At 35.3% G+C, this 23,037-nt stretch overlaps 1 protein-coding gene across 1 annotated transcript in view; it reads left to right on the top strand.

Annotated features, from left to right (window-relative positions):
• HCRTR2 (hypocretin receptor 2) overlaps nt 1-23,037 on the top strand; it is a 99,531-nt gene that overhangs the window by 71,332 nt on the left and 5,162 nt on the right. The window contains exons 4-5 of the mRNA XM_045805275.2: nt 7,466-7,581; nt 22,685-22,905. Coding sequence (XP_045661231.2) covers nt 7,466-7,581; nt 22,685-22,905 — 337 coding nt within the window. The remainder of the gene's footprint in view (nt 1-7,465; nt 7,582-22,684; nt 22,906-23,037) is intronic.

Genomic DNA, 23,037 nt, shown 5'->3' with positions numbered 1-23,037 from the left:
CAGTTTCATGGAATAGCTCTGCCCACTCGGTCCTTGGGAAATACGAGGCACAGTTAGCTGGTTTTCATATTTTTCAGATAGGGAATGAAAGGAAAGGCTTTTCCTACAGTTCAGATTTGATTATATCAGCTTTTCTTGAATTCTCTAAAACAAAAAAGGCTCATTTATACGATCCAAATACGTATTCTGGAATGATTAACATTTTACAAGATAGTATGAGGTTATATCGCCTCAAGTGTCAAGTTCCTTAATGGGCTTCAGACACAACTGGAGATTTTCATCTTAAACCCAGGTCCTGCCTAGAAACCTGACTGGAGTTGAGCATATGGACCTATGCTCTTCTCTGAGTCAAATTATTTCCATATGCTATGTTTATTCATAACATATTAAGCTGATAAGCTATCACTGGCATAATTATTTTCTGATTTAAGAATTATATTCATTATGAATCCTTTTTGGTTTCCAATCTGATATGTGTGGCAATTAAACTTAAATAAGCAGAAGTTTGGTTCCTTGGTTCAAATTCTCAGTGACAGCCTTTGAGGTTTTTCTGTAATGGTGGAAACACTTCTGTCAATGCCTGACCATGGCACAAACCTGGACACAGCAAATTTTAGTGTGTCATGTACTAGTTACAAAATGAGTACATTAAATTTGAGGGAAATGATCTATCCTCATCTAGGTAAGTATATAACAATGGCTCAGTTGTGGAATTTAAACATTAGGAAAGCATTTGTTTATTTGACGGATGTACGTTTATGCTTATTAGAAAATGTATTAACAAAAGCAGTATGCCCCAGGGATTGCTTATAGATTTGGTATTTTCGAATATTTGAATCTTTGAATTTATATGAACTCCTACCTTGATACTGTGATATGGAACACTGAAAGGCAAAAAGTCAGGAATCGAAAAGTTAGGCATTTGCTTTCACTACAATGAGATAAAATTTAAAAGGCCCTGGGATTATCTTTCATATATTATCCAAAGGCATATATTAACTAAAATTTCACAATTTACTGTGTCTCTTATCCCAAAAACTCACTAGCCCTTTTTGAAATTGAGATTTGCCCTTCCTTTCTTTTTCTTTCTTTCTTTTTTTTTTTAAAGATTTTATTTATTTATTTGACAGAGAGACAGCCAGCGAGAGAGGGAACACAGCAGGGGAGTGGGAGAGGGAAGAAGCAGGCTCCTACCGGAGGAGCCTGATGTGGGGCTTGATCCCAGAACGCCAGGATCACGCCCTGAGCCGAAGGCAGCCGCTTAACGACTGTGCTACCCAGGCGCCCCTGCCCTTCCTTTCTAACACTGCATTTCACTCGCTCTATTTTCTCTGGATCATATTCATCTTTTCCCAATTTTCTCCGTTAATGGTGTAGACAAAAACAAATGAATGGAAAATTCCAAAATGGTAGGAATATTTCTTTAGAGTCTTAAGTCCCATTTATTTAATGTTCGAACAATATCTTGAGTACTTAGGATATGCAGGAATTACGCCAACCTGGAGAGAAACAGATTCTGCCTAGGGGAACACATTCCATGTAGTGAGACTGAAAGGCAAAAAAAACAAATGTTTATAGTGTGATTAGTATTTTAATATACTGGTATACAAAGTGCTAGGAACACAATTGAGAAAACAAACTCAGTCCTGGCCATTCGAACAAAAGTTTACAAAGGAGCTGCTAACATTTCAGCAAAGAACTAAAGCTGAGGGGAAATTCTCCAGTCATGGAAGAGGAGAAAGGGTGTCCAGGAAGCAAGAAAACCCATACAATGAGTACTATCCCTTGAAGGAAAAAAGAAGAGGGTCCAAACCTGTAGTTTGTCATGCAGGGATACGCAGTCTAAAGAAGGTGGTTTGGGGACCAATTGTGACATGTCTCTTACGCAATTCTTACACAATGAGTTCTAGCTGGAAAATAACCTAAAGATCTCTTGATCAGAGTGTGTTAGTTAATTAATGATGAAATTGAGCCATAAATTATTTGCAGATTATGAAGTAAAGAAGTATATTTAACTCTAAGCTTCCAACTCAAAAGTCGGATCCTTTAAGTTTATGAAAATGATAGATTAAAATACCCACCTATTATTTAACATGTGTCAGCTTTCTTTTTTTTTTTTAATGTTGCCCTGAATAGTCAAGTAGCATTCACTTTCATTAGCAAAAAAGATTGCAGAGCTAAGGAATCCTGTCAGTTATTCTGATTAAATAAATAGCCACATCATTTTCTAATTACTTTGAGCAAAAAATATAAATATCTAGGGGCGCCTGGGTGGCACAGCGGTTAAGCGTCTGCCTTCGGCTCAGGGCGTGATCCCGGCGTTCTGCGATCAAGCCCCACATCAGGCTCCTCCGCTAGGAGCCTGCTTCTTCCTCTCCCACTCCCCTGCTTGTGTTCCCTCTCTCGCTGGCTGTCTCTCTCTGTCAAATAAATAAATAAAATCTTTAAAATATATATATATATATATATATATATATATATATATATATATATATATATATATATATAATACTCATTTCAACCTTTAGCATTTTGTTATCTAGCTGTAGCAGGGACATTTTCTTTAGAAAGCCAGCAACTACTATTGAATATTTATTTATTTATTTATTTATTTATTTATTTATTTATTTATTTATCTATCTATCTATCTATCTATCTATTTAAGATTTTATTGATTTTATTTATTTTGATGAAAGAAAGGGAGAGAAAACACAAGCAGAGACAGGGGCAGAGGGAGAAGGAGAGAGACTCTCAAGCTGGCTCTGCACTGAGCACAGAGCCGGATATGGGGCTTAAAACTAGTTGGTTCCAGGGCGCCTGGGTGGCTCAGTCGTAAACGTCTGCCTTCGTCTCAGGGCCTGATCCCAGGGTCCTGGGATTGAGCCCCATATCAGGCTCCCTGTTCCGCTGGGAGCCTGCTTCTTTCTCTCCCACTCCCCGTTCTCTGTCAAATAAATAAATAAAATCTTTAAAATTGGTTGGTTGCTTAACTGACTGAGCCACCCAGGAGCCCCTATTGTTGAAAACTAAAAAATCGAAACTCAGCCTTCAGAAGTAATTTAGGAAACCTATTTGAAAATGATTTTATATTAGCCCACAATTACTTAACATAATTGTAAAGACTTAAGCAATACAAAATTGAGTTTATCATCCACAAAAACAATAAAATTTATGAAATTAACTTTTTGAATATTAAATTGTTAATCACTTAATGTTTTCAAGAAGAATAGGAATGAATAATACAGGTTCTTATCATTTTGATCATTAGACTGTTTATTGTAATGATTTTTACATAGTGTAAGCTTTGTTTATGCTAGACTATTTAGAAGTCCATGTTCAGCTTAAAATGTTAAAATTCGGACGTGTGTGATAGTCATAACCTAAAAAGTACATAGGAAATTATATTTTACAGTGTTGGCTCTCTAAAGTTCAAACATCTTTCAAGTCGAAAAACATTTAGCCCAATTTTAAAAAATTTCTTGTGAAGTATCTTCTATTTGAGATTAATTCATGAATTGTGTTTCTTATGTTTATCCTAAGTTAAATCAATACCATAGTTACAAAATCTGACAGTGATATCATAATTGTCCTACAACCAATATATTTCAGCATGGATGGAGTCAGTGAGCAATGTGGTCATTTGATCCTTATCTATCAAAATACTTTTAGGAAAGTCTTACAAATGCTATCTCACTCCTGGTACAAAGTTACTAAAAACTCTGTCTTAGTCTTACTGAAAATATTATCAGAAATATTTAATATTTTGTGGATAATTCTGCAACTCATATTTATTATTGCCTATGACTTGTTAAAAAAAAGATTACAAACTATAGCTTCTGGCAGACACACTTGATAGTCAAAAACAAATGAAATGTGTTAATATTTATTTTAATGATCTTTAAAGTATGTCTTTGTATATCTTACATTAATTCATACTTCAATAATTTAAAAAATTTTTCAGAATTACATCCGTAGTTCCCTGATTGTTTGATTTGTAAATGCATAGTTTCACAGAATAGTTCCTGTTGGAAGGAAAGTAACTTCTTTTTGTCATTCAAAGGTATAATTGTTTCATCAGTCATCCAGTGTTTAATGAGCATATACTGTTAGTCAAACATTTTTCTAGATACTGGAGATTCATAATCTCTTTTATTGGAGCTTACTGCTGAATTGTTCTTTGGTGGTCTGAAAGAAATAACAATGGAGCCCTTCTTTACAGTCAAACTAATTATAGCATCTGGCCTATTAGAGAATGGATAGATAGATAGATAGATAGATAGATAGATAGATAGATAGATAGATGGAAAACATTTATTAGAGAGAATATAGTAAAATATATTAAAGATTTAGGTAAACTTTAATGGATCTATAAATTTTGAAAAGGCAGTCTATATTGAATACTTGGGAAATTATATCTAATTCATTTGCCCATTAAATCCCTGATAGGTGTAACATGAAAGATAAAATGTTTGTAGATTTTGAGACAATGAGATTTAACATGTTGGCTCAGTAATGGACTTTAACAAATCTGGGATTAAGTCTTGTCTTATTAATATGTAATATTATTCTTTAGTCTCTGATTTCAGAGACTAAAGATCCACGTTTTCTCCTTATTTATTTGATGTATACGCAAGAATTTATTCAGATTGTGTCTATTCCTCAGTCGAGTAGAGACACCAATTTTGAATGATTGTCAATCTTTAAGATGCAGTTTTATAGTTTGAATGCCTAAGTGGAACAAATTTCCTGTCACTACGTTCTAGGTTATATATAAATGCCTTAAATATATTGAAGACATTGTTCACCAAGTGCAGGGAGACTGCAAAGATGGTTTCAACACATATAACTTAAAATTTCAATGGCATTTCTGGGTTTCCGATTAGCTTAGATTGTGAGCATGAAATGAAGAATGTTAAGACTATCTTGTTTCCCCAATTATCTATAATAATCTCTTTATTAAAACATTCAATACCAGACTGCAAGTGCAATTTCACTTGATCAACTTTTCTGTGTGGGTGTTCATTATCATAATTTGCATTTACCAGCCAATTACATATTTTACCAACTATTTATAAATATACGGACTGCAGAATGAGCTTTCTCTCCCAGCTGTTTAAAACCCAAAGTGTTATCACAGTGATGGTATCCACAGCTGCAATTAAATAGGAAGAATATTACCTCTCAACTCTACCCTCCTCCACTCACTCAGTTTAGTCTGAGGTAGGGACATCAGGGCTTCACAGGTATGTCAGCTTCAAAGGTCTATTTTTATGTGGGAAGGTCATGTGACACCTTCAAAACAAAAGTTCACAGCCACTCAGGTGCCTGGGAAGTGCTGAGGTCAACCCCCAGCTCCTCAGAAACGGGGCTTAGGGAAGGCTGCTCTGGGAAACAAACTGAGGGCCTCAGAGGGGAGGGGGTGGGGGAATGGGATAGGCCGGTGATGGGTATTAAGGAGGGCACGTATTGCATGGTGCACTGGGTGTTATACGCAACTAATGAATCGTGGAACTTTACATCAAAAAACAGGGATGTACTGTATGGTGACTAACATAATATAATAAAGAAATATTATAAAAGATAAAAAGAAAAAAAAGAAAGGAAAAAGCTGTCATTCCTCCAGTCAGGCTGCTTGGATTCTATCACTTTTTCCTGTAACTGGCATGGTTTTATAGGATAAGCTTGAAAGGAAGTTAGAAACTGATGAGCTAGGTGTGAGCCACGTGGGCCACAGAAGAGCTAAAATGGATGCCCCAGGTCCGCGCATCTCTTAGACCTCCCAGCCAGCACAGTCACCCTGCTGGCCCCTCTGGAGATGACAGTGAAGACAAACATCTACCTAAGAAAGAGGACAGGGTTTTAGAAGGAAGACTAAGGAGAATAGTAAATTTAACCAACACTAGAAGATAAGGCTATGAATTCAAGGTTGTGGAGGATATTCAACTCATAAATATACTTCAAGTCCATTCAGTAATAATTAAATGAATGGTTATTCGATAAAGGTTATCAATTATTATGGTCCTCTTAATCATTATTGTTGGTTCATGCTGACTATAAAGTGCCCTTACCACATTTGATCCCCTGAGTCTTCATGCTTCTATATGCCCTTTCTGAAGCAATGAAAAAAATAAAATGCAGGCAGGCAATAGCGTTATCCCTCAAGAACAGTGTGGAACTAACCTCATTGCCAATATAAAAGTCAAATTCAGTTGCTTAATTTTTGGAAGTGGAAAAAAAGGGAAAAAATCCACTTTGTTTTGTTAGCATTCAATTAGAATTATATCTAATTATTGCATTTATTATCCATGAAATCCATGTAGGATATATAGTTTCCTGTCTTGCATTTAAGTAAAAGTAGCTGGATCACTGTGATATACTCAAATACTAGTATAAGAAAAATATCCTTGAAAGCATTTAAAAAGTCAGTAGGGGTCCTGGCGGGCTCAGTCGGTGGAGCATGTGACTCTTGATCTCAGGGTTGTGAATTTGAGCTCCACACTGGGTGTAGAGGTTACTTAAAATAAAATCTTTAAAAAAATTAATAAAAACAATTAAAAGTCAGTAATAAATATATTTAGAAAAACCAAAAAAATTATATTAAGCCACGATGTTATTTATTAATTGAATAATTGAATCTTTAATAAATACCTAATCTGTGATATGTATCATCTGTGTACATAGACTTAATGATAAGAAATCACTACAATCCTAGAGGTGCTTGTGACTAAATAATGAGATGAATATAAAAAAACACCATATTTGTTTAAAAATTAACTTTAAAAAGCCCAAAAAATATTTTTATTAGAAGTACATGCATACATACATATAGATACACATGACATACTGAAAGAGAAATTTTTTTATTGTTCTAGTAATTAACAAAAAGAATCATTAAATGTTGACTGTGTTTATTTTTCCAAAATTTTTACACATTTATATATGGAGGTACAACTGGGGAATAGCTTCCCGTTTCTCAGGAAACTTACATTCTAATGAGGAAATCAACTCAGTTTACATTCTTTCCCCCAAAGCATTAGCAATTAGGTTTGATTGTCTTGTTTGTTATTGCAAATTCAAGTATAGCACAATCCAAATTAATTTTTATTAATTAACTGGAGGTAATCAGACAAAAAAGTTCTTTTCAATAAATGAAGGCTTGACTTTAGATAGCGTATGTTAGTACAAATTAATAAATGGCTAATTGTTATTCCTCTCTGAGTACGTTAAATAAAATTAAGACTTCACATTTAGTGTGTGTGTGCATACTGAGTAAGTGTAAGCAGTTAATACTATATTACAGTATCTGTGTGTGTGTGTGTGTGTGTGTTGTATGTGTGTATAACATGCCAGTGAAATCATACAGAAGTTAACTGTGTACTTTAAAGGCGGAACATTGACAGGCATACCTTTAAAAAAAATCTGTGAATTATAAAACAATATTTTATTATTTTGGCTTTCATTCCAGGTGAAATTTACCCCAAGATGTATCACATTTGTTTCTTTCTGGTGACATACATGGCACCACTGTGTCTTATGGTGTTGGCCTATCTGCAAATATTTCGTAAGCTCTGGTGTCGCCAGGTATGTAATTTCAAATAATTTCCTTGTGTTTTCTTTAGGATGCACTTAAAAATAAAACTTAAGAAGGGTGCCTGGGTGGCTCATTTGGTTGGGTGGCTGGCTCTTAATTTTGGCTCAGGTCATGATCACAGGGTCCTGGATGTCATCTGCTCCATGCTCAGTGGGGAGTCTGCTCCGTCTCCTCCTCCCCAACATGCTCTCTCTCTCTAAAATAAATACATCTTTTAAAAAATGAATAAAATTTAAGAGTGGATTGAACCAACATAATATGCTTACCAAAGGATTGTGTGTTCTTCTAAAATGATGAAGCCTTAGCCATGGAAATCTGTCTAGGCATTTTTTTAGAGTGGTATTTAGGGATTGTGTTTTATGAACTGCCTTAATGACTTTAAATTGTAAAGCTCTGTGATTAATTGACTTGATTTTTGTCTAGGACTAATATTATAAATTTTACTTTGTATGAGAAGTAACAAAAATTTCTTTAACATTTCCTGAGACTGTATGTAAAGAATGTTGTCTTTTATATGAGATTTATGTAGTACATTTTTATTAGATGTTAAGCCTCCAACATCAAAGATCTTATTTTTTGTAGTAGAGTAGAGAATCAGGCAGAATTTAGACTTCTAAACACTGTTTATCATGCTGACTTGGGAGAATTGTAGTTTGTCAGATCATTTTGCTACTTCAGTGAGTGTACTCATTCTGTGTTATTCATTCATCAGATGTTTATCATATTTCTTTTGCATGTATGTCTGAGAAAAAGCTAAGCGTTCCTGTCAGATTCATTGATGGATTCATAGACTAGAGGAGGGAAAGACTCAGTTACAGAGTGAAAATCATCTTAATAAATATAAGCCAGGGGATCAGAGGAAGGCGTGGTAGAGGGGTATCTAATTCAGAGCAGGAAACACTTAAGCTGAACATTGATGATTCCAAGTAAATCACCAATGAACACATGTAATGGTTTATAAAAGTTTAGACAAAGAATATAGCTCATCCTCTTGTCCTTATAAATATTATCTTAAAATGCCGCATTTCTTGGAGACGTAGCTCTCTCTCCAAACTTATTGCCAGTACTTAGAGCTTATCAGGCTCATGGAAAGCCATGCCCTTAGTCTGTTTGTTCTGACATATTTTAGCCAACTGAAGGAATTTACTGACCACCTTAATTCATTAAAAAGAATTCGCAGACTTACCTGGGCTTTGTTTGAGGATGAGTCTTAATTTGGGTCTCCTTCAACCTTTGTTAGTCAAAGCAACTTTCAAGATATCTTTTGCTTGTTGAATACGGGCAATAGTTGCATTTTGCAACCTTGTATATCTTATAATTCCAATGTTTTTCTATTCTTCCATTTTTGCAAAGGAACAATTTCTTTTATAACCTTAAAAATGCAGCCAATACCAACACTTATTAGCATTCTAACCCCCAGTCTTTTCAACTAAGGTAACAAATGTGTGCCACTGTAGAACGTGAGTTGTTTCCCAGTCCCAGTGATAGTTCCCTCAACACCATCCCCGGAGCCGCGGTATCACATATTTTAGGGTGTTTGTTACTATCACACCTACTTCTTAGTAAGTATTATTATACTAGTCAGTTTTTGCTAGGTTATTCTGCTGAAAAAACAAAAACAAAAACAGGGGCACCTGGGTGGCTCAGTCGTTAAGCGTCTGCCTTCAGCCCAGGGTGTGATCCCAGGGTCCTGGGATCGAGCCCCGCATTGGGCTCCCTGCTCTGCTGGGATCCTGCTTCTTCCTCTCCCACTCCCCCTGCTTGTGTTCCCTCTGTCGCTGGCTGTCTCTATCTCTGTCAAATAAATAAATAAATAAATAAATAAATAAATAAATAAATAAATAAATAAATAAAATCTTTAAAAGAAACAAACAAAAAAACCCAACCCCAATGTGTGTGGCTTGCAACAGCCGTGTGTCTCACTCATGTTCCATGTCAGTAGTGAGGATGGGCTGTAGCTGTTCTCTACTTACTGTCTTATTTCAGAACTCAGTCTAAAGGAACAGCACTTCCTGGGACATGCTCATTCTATGACTGAGGGAAAGGGCAAGGAAGTGGGGAGAAATACGTAATGCCTTTTGGATCTTTGCTTTGAACTGGCATATGTTAAGTCTCTTCATACTTCTTTGGCCAAAACAAGTTGTGTGATTAAGCTTGACCATGGAGAAGGAAAGAATCCTTCTCTCAGAGAAAGACACTGCAAGTCATAGGACAATAGGAATCTTCTTACGGGCTGAGGAGTGAATAATTAGAAATGACATAGTACAGAGAGCTCAAAAACACAGACTCAAGGTCCAGATTGCATGAGTTTAAATCCTGACTCTGAAACTTAATAGATGCATGAATTTTGTCAATTTCTTAAATTTCTCTGCCTCTCTTTCATTATTTTAAAGTGGGATTATGTAGCATCTACCTTACAGAATTATTACACTTATTTGATGAATTAGTGCCTAGAGCAGAGAAAGTGCTCATCTATTAGAATACTTTAATATATGCTATTATTTCTCCTTTCAACTAATTCTGCTTATAGATCTAAAATAACAAGTAGGTGTTGAATCCATGTACGTGACTACTTTCTTAAATAGGTCTCTTTCATAGTACTTTTTTGTTAAAGATTCTATGTATTTATTGAGAGAGAGTGTGTGCAAAAGGGGGGAAAAGCAGAGGGAAACGTAGAGAGAGAATCTCAAGCAGACTCCATGCCAAGCGTGGAGCCTGACATGGGGCTCAATCTCATAACCCTGAGATCATGACCTGAGATGAAATCAAGAGTTGGACACTTACCCAACTGAGCCACTCAGGTGCCCTATTTTCATAGTACTTTTCTTTTTTTTTTTTCTTAAAAATTTTATTAATTTATTTGAGAGAGAGAACGTGAGTGAGAGAGCAGAACCAGGGGGAGCAGCAAAGGCAGAGGGAGAAGCAGACTCCCTGCTGAGCAGGGAGCCTGACGTGGGGCTTGATCCCAGCACCCTGAGATCATGACCTGAACCGAAAGCAGCCACTCAACGACTGAGCCACCCAGGTGCCCCCATAGTACTTTTCAATAATATTATAATGACCTTTTGTATTCGTCTATCTGCTCTACTCTAAAGCTGAAGACAGTACACTCTAGCCTTCATCTTGTATCCCTCCAATTTGTGTATGCTTAGAACATTTCAGTTGCTCAATAAATACTTTATAAGAAAAAAGTGAGTAGAAGAATAAGAGAAAGTTTTGGGAACGTTTCAATAGAAGAGACCATTGGGGAATCCATTTCCCAGTTACTCAAAGAGCTATTCATAGAAAAATTGGAATTTGAAAAATTTCTTGAAAGAGAAAAAGCACTTAATGAGCCTGTAGGAGTAAAGATATGTTAGACTGAGATTGAGATTTTGACCAGGAATATTCAGTGTTATGAGCATTCCCTACTTCCATATATTTTACTAGTAAATGTGTACTACATATAATAGATGCTTTTATTTGTTTATTCATTTATGTACAGATTGACATAACTTTAAAACTCTTTGGGGGTACCTAAATCTGTCTTGTTCATCACTGAATCCCCAACACTTAACATGGTATCTTGCACTAAGAAAGTATTCCAAAAAATGTTGAATAGATAACTACTGAACTCCAGCCAGTTTATTTCTCCATTATTTAAGCTTACAGTTCTTCATGTCTCAAACGCTAAAGTAAGTTCAAAATTGTATTGCAGGTTTAGAAATAACCCACATTCTTTTGATGAATTGTTCTGGTTAGCACAAACCATATGATCCAGAAGATTTGCAGTAAAATGCTTAGGCTGTGAAACTAAAAACATTTACAAAACAGATTGGAATGGAAAATGACAAGTTCAGCTGAGCTCACTTTAGCAGCCACAATAAAGTAAATTAACCCCAAATGGGTGATTATGTAGAATTCTGCTTGAGCAACTCTCAATTTCCAACTGTTAATGTCTATAAACAGAGTTCCAAAGCCTTATGTGTGCCATTGGCTACATCAAGTGAGCCATCAAACGGAGGGCCTATCCTATTTGCTTAAAATTACAGATGCATGGAATCTGTTACATACTTTGGAATTTGTAAGTGTGAAATTATTAGTGAGCAAAGTGTGTGACCTTGTCTGACTTTCTCAAGAACTTTCAACTTTGTTAAAAGAATGAACCAGTGCTTTGCTATCATCAATGACTTAAATTCTTTTTTGACAATGGGACTGAGGGAATTCAGTCAGTCTGGAAATTCTACAGACTCTTCTCTAAAAGTCCTCTTTTTAAGAGCCACTTAATTTTAGTTTATGTGACTCTATCAATGTTCTTTCTAGTTCTAGACCTCAGATAATTCAACATTTAAATTTCACTCATCATGTGAACTCATGTTAACTCATTCCAAAAATATTCGGTAAGCACCCACTATGTATCTGGTGCTGTTGGAGGAACTAGGGATGAACCATAATTGATACTTGAGTCTGAAATAAATTTCAACTTACCAGGGAGTATAACTTTGAAAACCTTTTCCTATCCCAATTTTTCTCACAGTCTTTTCTACTGTTCTTTATTCTTCAGCATTCTTCCAAGAAAACTTAAAATAATTAATGTTAGGTGATGATATGTCAGTCTAGTGTGAGAGAATAGCAAACTGTAATTGCAGAGACAGAACCAAGAGGTGATAACTCAAGTTCACACAGAGAAATAAAGAGCACTAATAAAAGTAACTACATGAGTAAACATGAAAGAGAGTATAAATGTATTTTTGTTTGTAATACTTTTTTTCTCCTATTTGACTTAAGAGATAACAGCATAAAGCAATAATTATAAAACTGTAAAGATTCAACTTGTAATGTAAAGATGTAATACAAAGGAGGGAGACAGGAATGAAGCTAGTTTGGAGCAAAATTTTTATACACTATTGAAATTAAATTGTCATTAGTCCAAATATTATTTAGGTTGTTAATTGTAACTCTCAGGGCAACCACTAAGAAAATGACTCAAAAAACTATAGTGAAAGAAAAAAAAAGAATATTAAAATGATATACTAGAAAATACTTATTTAACACCAAATAAAGCAGCAACAGAGGAAAACAGACATAGTATATATAAAAACAAAGCAAAGTGACAGATGTAAATTATTCCTTTTTAATAATTAAATTAATAGTTAAATCAATAATTAAATGCAAATGAATGAAACAGTCCAGAGTTTGAAAGAATACATCAAACAAACAAACATAAAAGGATCCAACTCTATGATATCTACAAAAGACACATCTCATATTCAAAGACACAAATAGGTTAAATGTAAAATAGTGCGGAAAAAATGTACTATGCAAACAGTAACAAAAGAATGCTGAGGTCGCTGTAGTAATATTAAAGGAAACTTTACCAAAACTGTGACTGTCAGGGCACCTGGCTGGCTTAGTCACTGGAGCACACAACTCTTGATCTTGGGGTTGTGAGTTTGAGCCCCATATTGGGTGTCGGGATTACTTAAAAATAAAATTTTGGCAGGGTGCCTGAGTAGCTCAGGTGGTTAAGGGACTAACTCTTAGTTTTGGCTCAGGTCATGGTCTCAGGTTTGTGGGATTGAGACCCAATTCAGGCTCCAAGCTCCGTGGCGGGGGGAGGGGGTGTCTGCTTCGCTCCCTCTCTCTCTGCACCCCCCCAATATACTCTCTTTTGAAAAATCAATAGATTAAAGTCAATGAAACTGAAAATTGGTTCTTTGAAAAGATAAGAGATAATTACAAGAAAAAAGAAAAGATTCAGATCACTAAAATCAGGAGTAAAAGAGGGACATCACCACAGATGTTACAGAAATAGAAAGAGTAAGGGAATACTATGAATAATTGTATGCCAACAAAGTAGATAGCATAGATAAAATGGACAAATTTATAGAAAGACACAAAATACTGAAACTGTCTAAAGGAGAATTAGGGAATCTGAATAGACCTATTACAAGTAAAGAGGTTAAATTAGTAATAAAGAAATTTCCCACAGAAAAAGCCCAGGTGGCTTCACTGTTGAATTCTACCAAATGTTTAAAGGATAATTAACACCAAACCTTCACAAATTCTGAAAAAATAGAAGAGGAGGGAACACTCCGTACCTCATTCCATAAGGCCAGAATTACACAACTATTAAAACTAGACAAAGATATCACCAGAAAACTATAGACTAATATACTTATGAAAATAGAGTAGTATACTCAACAAAATACTAGCAAACCAAACCCAATATGTAAAAAAAGGTTATACACGATGACCAAGTGTGATTTAGCTCAGCAATGCATTGTGGGTTTAACATATGAAAATCAAGCAGAGTAATGCAACATTAACAGATAAAAGACAAAACCCACATGACGTGATGATCTCAATAAATGCAGCAAAAACATTTGACAAAATACAGCACCCTTTCAAGATAAAAGCACTTAACCAAATAGGAATAAAAAAGACTTCTTCAATTTGATAATAAGGTCTAAAAATCCCACAGCTGACATCATATTTAATAATGAAAGACTGAATATTCCCCTGCTAGGATCAGGAACAAGATAGGGATGTTTGATCTTATCAGTTCTATTTAATATTGAATGGAACTAGATTCTATCCAGGTCAATTATTCAAGAAATAAGAATAATAACAAAATGCACCAAGATTGAAAAGTAAGAAGTAAACAAACTCTATTTGTAGATTATATGATATTGTATATAGAAAATCCTAAAGAATCCACATGCAAAAAAATTACAAGTTCAGCCAGTTTTAAAAATAATAGATCAATAGACAAAAATTAATTTCATTTCTATAAACTAGCAAAGAACAATCCAAAAAATAGAATTAACAAAACAATTCCATTTAAAATAGCACTAAAAAGAGTAAAACATTTAGTAATAAGTCTAACAGAAGAAATATATAGCATATACAATTACATAGTATCATTTAAAAATTAAAGAAGGACTACATAAATGAAATGACATTTCATGTTCATGGATTGGAAGACTTAATACTGTTAAGATAGAAAAATTCCTCAAATTGATCTATGGATTCATCACAATCCCCATCAAAAACACAGCTGTCTTGTTTATTTGTTTGTTTGTTTTTGCACAAATTGGCAAATAGTACTAAAATCAATATAGAAATGCAAGGGACCAGGAATAGCCAAAATAATCTTCAAAAAGATGAACAAAGTTGGAAAGCTCACTTCTCAATGTCAAAACTTATTATAAAGCTAGATTAATCAAGATAGTATAGTATTTGTAAACAGTCATATAGATCAATGTAATAGAATTCAAAGTTTGAAAATAAACCCTTATATTTATGGTTAATTGATTTTTGAGAAGACTGTCATCACAATTCAATGGGGGAAAAATCATAGTCTTTTCATCAAATGGGGCTGGGATAGCACTATATACTCAAAAGAATGGAATTGGATGTCACCTTACACCAAATATATAATTTAACTCAGAATAGATCTTAGACTTAAATATAAGAACTAATACAGATCTTCTTCAACTTACAGTGACATTACACCCCAATAAACCCATCATAAATTGAAAATAAAGTAAGTCTAAAATGCATTTAATACACCTAACCTGTATAGAACAACATAGCTTACCCTAAACTACTTTAATGTGCTCAGAACAATTAGCCTACGTGTGGGCAAAATGATCTAACATAAAACCTACCTTATAATAAAGTATTGAATACCTTATGCAATCTATTAAGTACTGTACTGAAAGTAAAAAAAAAGAATGGTTATAAATGTATCAATTGCTTACCTTCATGAGTTCATGGCTGATGGGGAGTCGCAGCTCACTGCCAGTGCCCAGAATCATGAGAGAGTATCATACCACAATAACAAGCCCAGGAAGAGATCAAAATTCAAAGTAAAATTTCTACTGAAGGTATATTACTTTTTGTACCATCATAAATTCAAAAAATCATAGGTCAAACCATTGTAAATCAGAGGCCATCCGTGATATGAAACTCTTAGAAGAAAACACGTTCACTATATATCTGTGGTCAGGTATCATTATGACCTTGGTTTAGGCTAATGGTTTAAATGACACCAAGACCACAAGCAAAAAAATTCACAAATAGATAAACTGGATGCTATTGAAATAAAAAATTTGCACTTCAAAGTATACCATGAGGAAAGTGAGAAGGCAACTCACAGAATGAGAGAAAGTATTTACAAATCACATATAAGATAAAAGGCTTATATCCAAGATATATAAGGAACTCTTATGATTCAACAATAAAAAAATAACCCATTAAAAGTAAGCAAAGATTTGAATAAACATTTCTCCAAAGAAGATATACAGATGGCCAACACACACATACAAAGATGTAATTATTAGGAAATGGAAATCAAACCTCAGTGAGATACTTTTCATACTCCATAGGATGGCTAAACTAACTTTTTTTAAAAACATAATTATTAGTGAGAATGTGGAGAAATTAGTACTCTCATTATATGGCTGGAAAATTGGAAAATGTGAAAGTAGAAAATAATGCAGGTACTTTGGGAAATGATTGGGCCATTCCTCAAAATCTTAAAGGATTAACATGTGACCTACCAGCTTAATCCTTAGGTATATACCCAGGAGAACTAAAAATGTGTCCACATAAAAACTTACACATTATTGTTCATAGCAGCATTACACATAGTAGTCAAAAAGTGGAAATAAACCAAATGTCCATTGATGGATGAATGGGTGTGGTATATGCATACAATAGAATATTATTTAGCTATAAAAAGTAATGAAATATTGACACATACTACAACATGGATGAATCTTGAAATTATTAAGTGAAAACAGCCAGACACAAAAGACCACATATTTTATGATTGTGTTCACATGAAATGTAGAGAATAGGCAAATTTATAGGGCCAGAAAGATTTGTAGTTACAGGAGGTAGTAGGATGGGGTGATGGGAACTGATTGACAAAAGGTTTGGAGTTTCATTTCAGGTGATGAAAATATTCTGGAATTAGTGATGGAGTGATAATTGCACAACTTTGTGAATGTACTAAATCCTACTTAACTGTATCTCTTAAAAGGTGAATTTATGGCATATAAATTCATCTCAATAAATCAGTTTTTTAAAAAGGAGAACAAAAATGGTGGGTTTTTTAAAATAAGAAAAAAATTAAAGATGGAGACAATTCTTTTAGGAAATTCTTCTGCTCAAACTTGGGGGAAGGAAAAAAGTTGAAACATAATTTGACATGTTGATGCAATGACAATATCTAATGGGAACTATCCGAAGGTTGTTTGTGACTAAAGATTTTAAGGTCCATAGAAATACAGAAGCAGGCGAGGACTTACTCAGTAAAAACCATTTGTTGAATTCCAAGAAAGAAAGGGGAAACCAGTTTCTACAAAGAAGAGCTAATTGTGTGACAGAGTAATGTTGAGAGACAGCACATCTGGGGATGGACAAAGGACAAGAGCGTGGAGTTTGGGAGTTGGGTGAAAGGATCATGGACAGCCGTTGTAGTCCATAGGGTTGTCTATAGACCCTGAAAGTAGAGCTTTCTATTGTGAGAATGAAGTCAAGAGATGAGACAGTTAAAACAGTTACGATCCTCATCATGTGGACTTGGCATGCTCATCTAAATTCTAAAAGGTCTTGCCAGGGTTTGAAAAAAAAAAAAAAAGTCAAGAAGTCATAGAGTTAAATGGGAAAAAAAAAAAAGTCACTGGGTCTTGGAGCCCAATCATTCCCAAATGGTAGTATAAGGAGTAAGAAAAAGTCCCATTGTTCCTGCCAGACAGAGAGAGAAAGGTAGAGATTATTGTTTCATATGAGATAGCACCTACCAAGTACCAATTGTACTCTATTATGATAAAATGGGTAATGAGCTAAAGAATAGAAGGAAGATAAAGAAGATCTGTCCTCCTGGAGCAGGCATTTTTAACTACTAAGAAAAAACATCATCCTAACTCTCAGACTCTTCCAATTACTAACTTAACTCTGCTCTTTCTCCTCCTCTTAGCTAAAATTCATGGCATTTCCATTTGTTGGCTCCTTTTCTCACCACCTCCCACCCTCACTGATTTCTCAGCCCACTTTATCTTATTCAAATCCTATCTCTACACTGAAACAGCTCCCACTTGAAGTCATCAATGATTTCCAAAAAATGTTCCCGTAAGGATTTCTTGCTTGATCATTTGCCAGCACTGAATAATGTTGTTCATGGTTTTACTGTTTACATACTATCTTTCCATAGCCCTCCTATCTGTCTTTCTGCTTCTCTTTGCTTTGAATATTTATACTCCCTTCCCTGGCTACTAAGTGACTTTTTACCAAGTTCCTTCATAACTGCACAGAATTTTTTTAGGTGATGTATTTTCCAAGCATTTTTTTTCAATGAGGTGATTTCCCAAATTATACTTATCAGACTTGTCCTCTTCTTTTTTCCAAGATACACACAGTCCCATATACATACATATACATTATATCTATGACTTTACTGTGAATCTCAAAATCTGATGATATGAGTTTATTAAAGGATATGTTAAAGGTTATGATTCAATAGCCAGATAAAGAGATACACCAGGCAGGGAGCTTCCGTGTCCTTTCCAGGTATGCCATATACCACACATCTCCGTGTGTTCACCAACTTGGAGGCTCTCTGAAACCCATTGTCCTTTAGGGTTTTTATAGAGGCTTCATTAGGTCATCATGATTGACTAAGTCATTGGTCTTTGGCTGATTCAACTCCAGCCCCTCTCTCCTTCGCAGAGGTCAGGGGGTGGGACTGAAAGTGACCATCCTTTAATGGTTGTTCCTCCTGGCAACTAGTTCCTGACCTTAAGTTACCTTCATTAACAAGACACCCATTTCACTTTTTACAGCTCTGAAGCATTTTCAGGAACTGTAGATGAAGACCAGATATATCTGGGAAATATATTTTGGTCATCTGAATCATGAAATATACGCTGTAAATCATTTTATACAATGGATTGTTTATTGACTTGGGGTCCTGCATATTGCTAAATTCTGGTATTAGCTCTAGTAGAGTTTTGGAAATCCTTAGGATTTACTTTGTAAGCAATAATGTCTCCTCAATAAAATCAATCTATATATCTTCTATTTTTCTTTTCTTCTTGTACTGGCTAGGACCTCCAGTATAATGTTGAGTAGAGGCACTGAGAAAAGACTTCATTGTTTTGTTCTCAGTCTTAAAGGAAAGTGTTCATCTTTTCCTGTTAGGTAGGATGATAGCTGAAGACTTTTTTATAGATGTCCTTTACCAGGTAGATAAAGTTTCCTCGTATTACTAGTTTACTAGTTTACTGAAATTTTTTTCATGAAAAGGTGTTGAATTTTTCCAATGCTTTTCCTTTATTGAGATGGTCATATTTTTGTCTCTTATTCTGTTAGTATGATAAATTGCATTGATTAATTTTTGAATGTTAAATCAACATTGCATTGATTGAATAAATCTAATTGATTTGTTGAGTGAATTTTATTATCCTTCTTGTATATTGCTAAATATGATTTGATAATATATTTTAAGGAATTTTTCATCTCTATTCATGAGAGATATTCAGTCAACTGTTTTGTTGTCCTGTCGTTGTTAGGATATCTATAGGGTTATAAAGTTAGTCGAAAAGTATTGTTTCTTTGAATTTCAGAAAGAGTCTGCATAAGATCAATAGTATTTATTTTTTACCATTTGATTGAGTTCATCAGTGAACCTATCTGGACCTGGAGTTTCTGTATTGCAAGATTTGGAATCATAGTGCCAATTTTGGTAATCTTTAGTGTCAGTTTTGGTAATCTTTGTTTTTCAAGGTATTTATCCATCTCACTTAAGCTTGCAAATTTATTCATTATTCATAATATCTTCTTTTCTTCTTTTAATGTATGCAGCATGTTTCCCTTTTCTTATAAGTTAATCCTAGTCACAAATAGAGCTTAAGAAAGGGCAGGTTTCAAGGTCCATCATTTACATGATATTTCCAATTCATAAATTGTGGCAATACCTCTTCCAAGATGTATTTTCCTATCATAGATGATTTTAAAGTTTATTTACAATAGTGGAATAAAAGTGGAGTGTGTGTGTGTGCGCGCGCGCGTGCACACGCTTTACACAGTTGGATTGTGGAGTCTTCCTGAGATGGCAGGGGAAGACCTTCCTACATGGACAGCCTCTCAGGCTGGATTTCTCAATGCCCTTTTGTATGATTATTAGTTCATGTAACTAGGCACGTATTTAAAAATTTACCGTCTTCCATAACACATTTTGTTGAAGTTTATAAATGGAAACCTTATATCAGAATGGGAAAAGATGAGTTTTGCAGTCAGACAGACCTTAGTGCCAGTTCTGACTTGTTGGAAGTAGACATGGATATCTTATTTAACCTTTCTCAACGTCTGCTCGATCATCTATAAATAGGATTTATAATAATCTCCTTTTAGGAACGCATTAATAATTACTCAAGATTATGCAGAATTCCTGGTGCTCAGTTACTCAGTGATTTCTATTATCATGACGCTGACCTTCTCTAGACATGTACAACTTATTGATGGGGACATTTGTAGGTCTCCTCAAGATGAATTCAGATTAAACATCTCCCATCCTTATTTAGATCATCATCTGAAAGAGGACATTATCACTGGTTATGTTTCTTTGTTTTTAATTCTGATTGCATGCTCCCTGTGGCGGTTTCTCTTTAGAGAACTCTGTTTCTGAGGGTTGAAGAAGTTATCAGAGGCAGGATATTGTTTCTTTCCTTCAGGGGAGCGCTCAATAATAGAATTGCTAAAGTTTAAATGATCTCTCAAAGATCATTTAGAAAACAGTTCAAGATCATTTAGCAGGCATTTATAGGGCCACTCAGGCTACAGTTTTTCTGGAACTTTCCAACACCCATTGCGGCTTCTCAATTATTTTAAAAATGACTATTTAAAAAGAGACTCACAGAGGAGGGATTCTCAGTGCCCTCCCCGCCCCCAACCAGTAATATAGATAAGAAAATTTATAGGACCACCACTATGTGAAAAGGTCAGTCTACATAACAGAACATATAGAGCCAGAAGAGAGATAATTTATCAAATGTTTTTCTATGTAAGGGCAGGTTTTCATTAACTCATTTGTTTCTTTTTGAGAGAGAGTAATTATGGTTAAAAGAAGCTCCATATTAATTTGTCTGTGCAGAAATCAAAGTAAAATTCTACTTGTAAAGATTATCTAACACACCTGGATCTTGTGATGTATAAAGCAACAGAGGCTATCCAATGTGCATTCTGAGAGAGCACAGGAAACTATGGTGCTGTCCTGGCGAGCAGCACAGAGATAAGAGCAACAATTGAATAATCTTAACAGAACAAAGAAGACCATGGAGGCTTAGAACCAACACAGGGCTATGGTGTGCTTGTTGGCACATTTTCCTCTTAAAAAATTATGTGTGCTGAATTTTATTGTTTTGCTCACTAAACTCTATCAATCTTCATGAGCTTATAATTAAGAAAATATTACACTTGGAAGAACTCCCTGCTATTATCAAATAACTTTGAAAAGAAATGGAAAAGTACAAGTTGTAGAACTGTTGTTACAAATTCCAGCTATTTGAAATGTTAATGTAAGACCACAAGGGATTTTCACTGTGTTCATATGGTTTTTTTAAATTTGTTTTAAAGATTTTATTTATTTGAGAGAGAGAGAAAGAGTGAGAGAGTGTGAGCATGAGTGGGGGGAGGGGCAGAGGGAGAAGCAGACTCACCACTGAGTAGGGAACCTAAGGGTGTAGGGGGGCCTCGATCCCAAGACTCAGAGATCAGGACCTGAGCTGAATGCTGAGGCTTAATGGTCAGATCCACACCAGGGGCCCCTGTTTGTATGCGTTTTAAAGGGCCAGACTGGAACACAAAATGGGTTTCAAGCAATTTCATAACAATAAATAGTAAGCAGCAGAGAATATTTTATTTATTTTTGTATTCTCTTCACTCAAAGTTTCCATTGACCAAAGCTGAGAAACAACATCTAATAAAAAGCACTAGGTAGTCAAGTCCTATCTGTCCATCTGGCAGCAGATGGCAGTATTGATGCATGAAAAAAATCCTTCCAGGTTACTTCGGCGATTACCTGTTCATTTCCCCCTCTTTAAACTGAGGTATCTGAGCTGAACCAGAATTCCTAATCAGAGAATATGGTTGTTGTCCTTTTACCGCTCTTCTTTGCCAGTTTTTCTTTCTCTCTCCTCTTAATTAAGAGCTGGCTTTTGTGGTTAGTTTGCTTGTTTTGTTTTTAAGAGCAGTTTTAAGTTCACGGCAAAGTTGAGTGGAAGTTACAGAGAGGTTTCCCAAATGCCCCCTACCGCCACTAATGAAGTGCCTCCCTGGTATCTGTATCCCTCACCAAAGTGATACATTTGTTACGTCTGATGAATTTACACTGACATAGAATCATCCAAAGTCCATAGTTTACCTAAGCGTTCACTCTTAATGTTGTACATTCTATGGGTTTGAATAATGTATCCAAATACATCATATAATGTATAATGACATGTAGCCATCATGGTATCATACAGAGTACTTTACTGCCCCAAGAATCCTCTGTGCTCTGCCCATTAGCCCCCCAATACACCCCTCACCACCCCACGGTAACCTTTTGGCTGTTTTGGCAAATTAGATTTGGCAGCCTAATCTTTTTACTGTCTCTCTGATTTTACCTTTTCTAAAATGTCGTATAGTTGTAGCCTTTATGGTATGTACCCTTTTCAGGTTGGCTTCTTTTACTTAGTAATAGGCATTCAAGTTTCCTCCCATTTTTCATGGCTTTGTATCTCATTTCTTTTCGGCACTGAATAATATTCCATTGTCTGGATGTACAACTTCTCTGTCTATAAAGAAATAACTTTTCCATTTGTAGCTCTCTTTAGACCTTGACAAAAATGGGATGTTTCAACTTCTCTTCCACCCAAACTCCTATTCAGTACTCAACTGTATTACTTACGAACATAACTCAGCAAACATTCTGGGGAAACAAGCTCTCAAGCCTCCCCAGACCACAGGCGTCCAGAACACTCTCTTTCTTGTACCTTCTAGCTACTTCTCCAAAGTGGAACTTCCCTGAGTCAGGTGGCAATAAAGAGTCTCTGCTCCTTTTAGATCCCTGGAACATCATCTGTAGTTCAGAGAAAATGGAAGCCCCTGCAGCCTGCTTCACAGCCTCGAGGGCCAGGACAGCAGACCAAGTCCAGGATTAGTGCTGTGGCCGCTGAAATAAAGCAGATCCGAGCCAGACGGAAAACAGCCCGGATGCTAATGGTTGTGCTTTTGGTGTTTGCAATTTGCTATCTACCAATTAGCATCCTCAACGTGCTTAAGAGGTAAAGTTCATCTATTATTTGAAAATAAAGTGACTGTCATTTCCTAGTTCTTAGTGAAGAACTTTTTTTTTTTTTTTCCTTCTTAAGCCAGAGAAAAATCTAAGCCCTTTGCCTAGTTTGTCAGGCCAGTGT

Source organism: Ursus americanus, chromosome 29 (genome assembly GCF_024610735.1).
Source record: "Ursus americanus isolate L20-20 chromosome 29, mUrsAme1.1.p, whole genome shotgun sequence".
In the NCBI taxonomy this organism is placed as follows: Eukaryota; Metazoa; Chordata; class Mammalia; order Carnivora; family Ursidae; genus Ursus; species Ursus americanus.
Note: the sequence above shows the minus strand (reverse complement) of the source record. Positions and strands in the feature narration are given on the sequence as shown.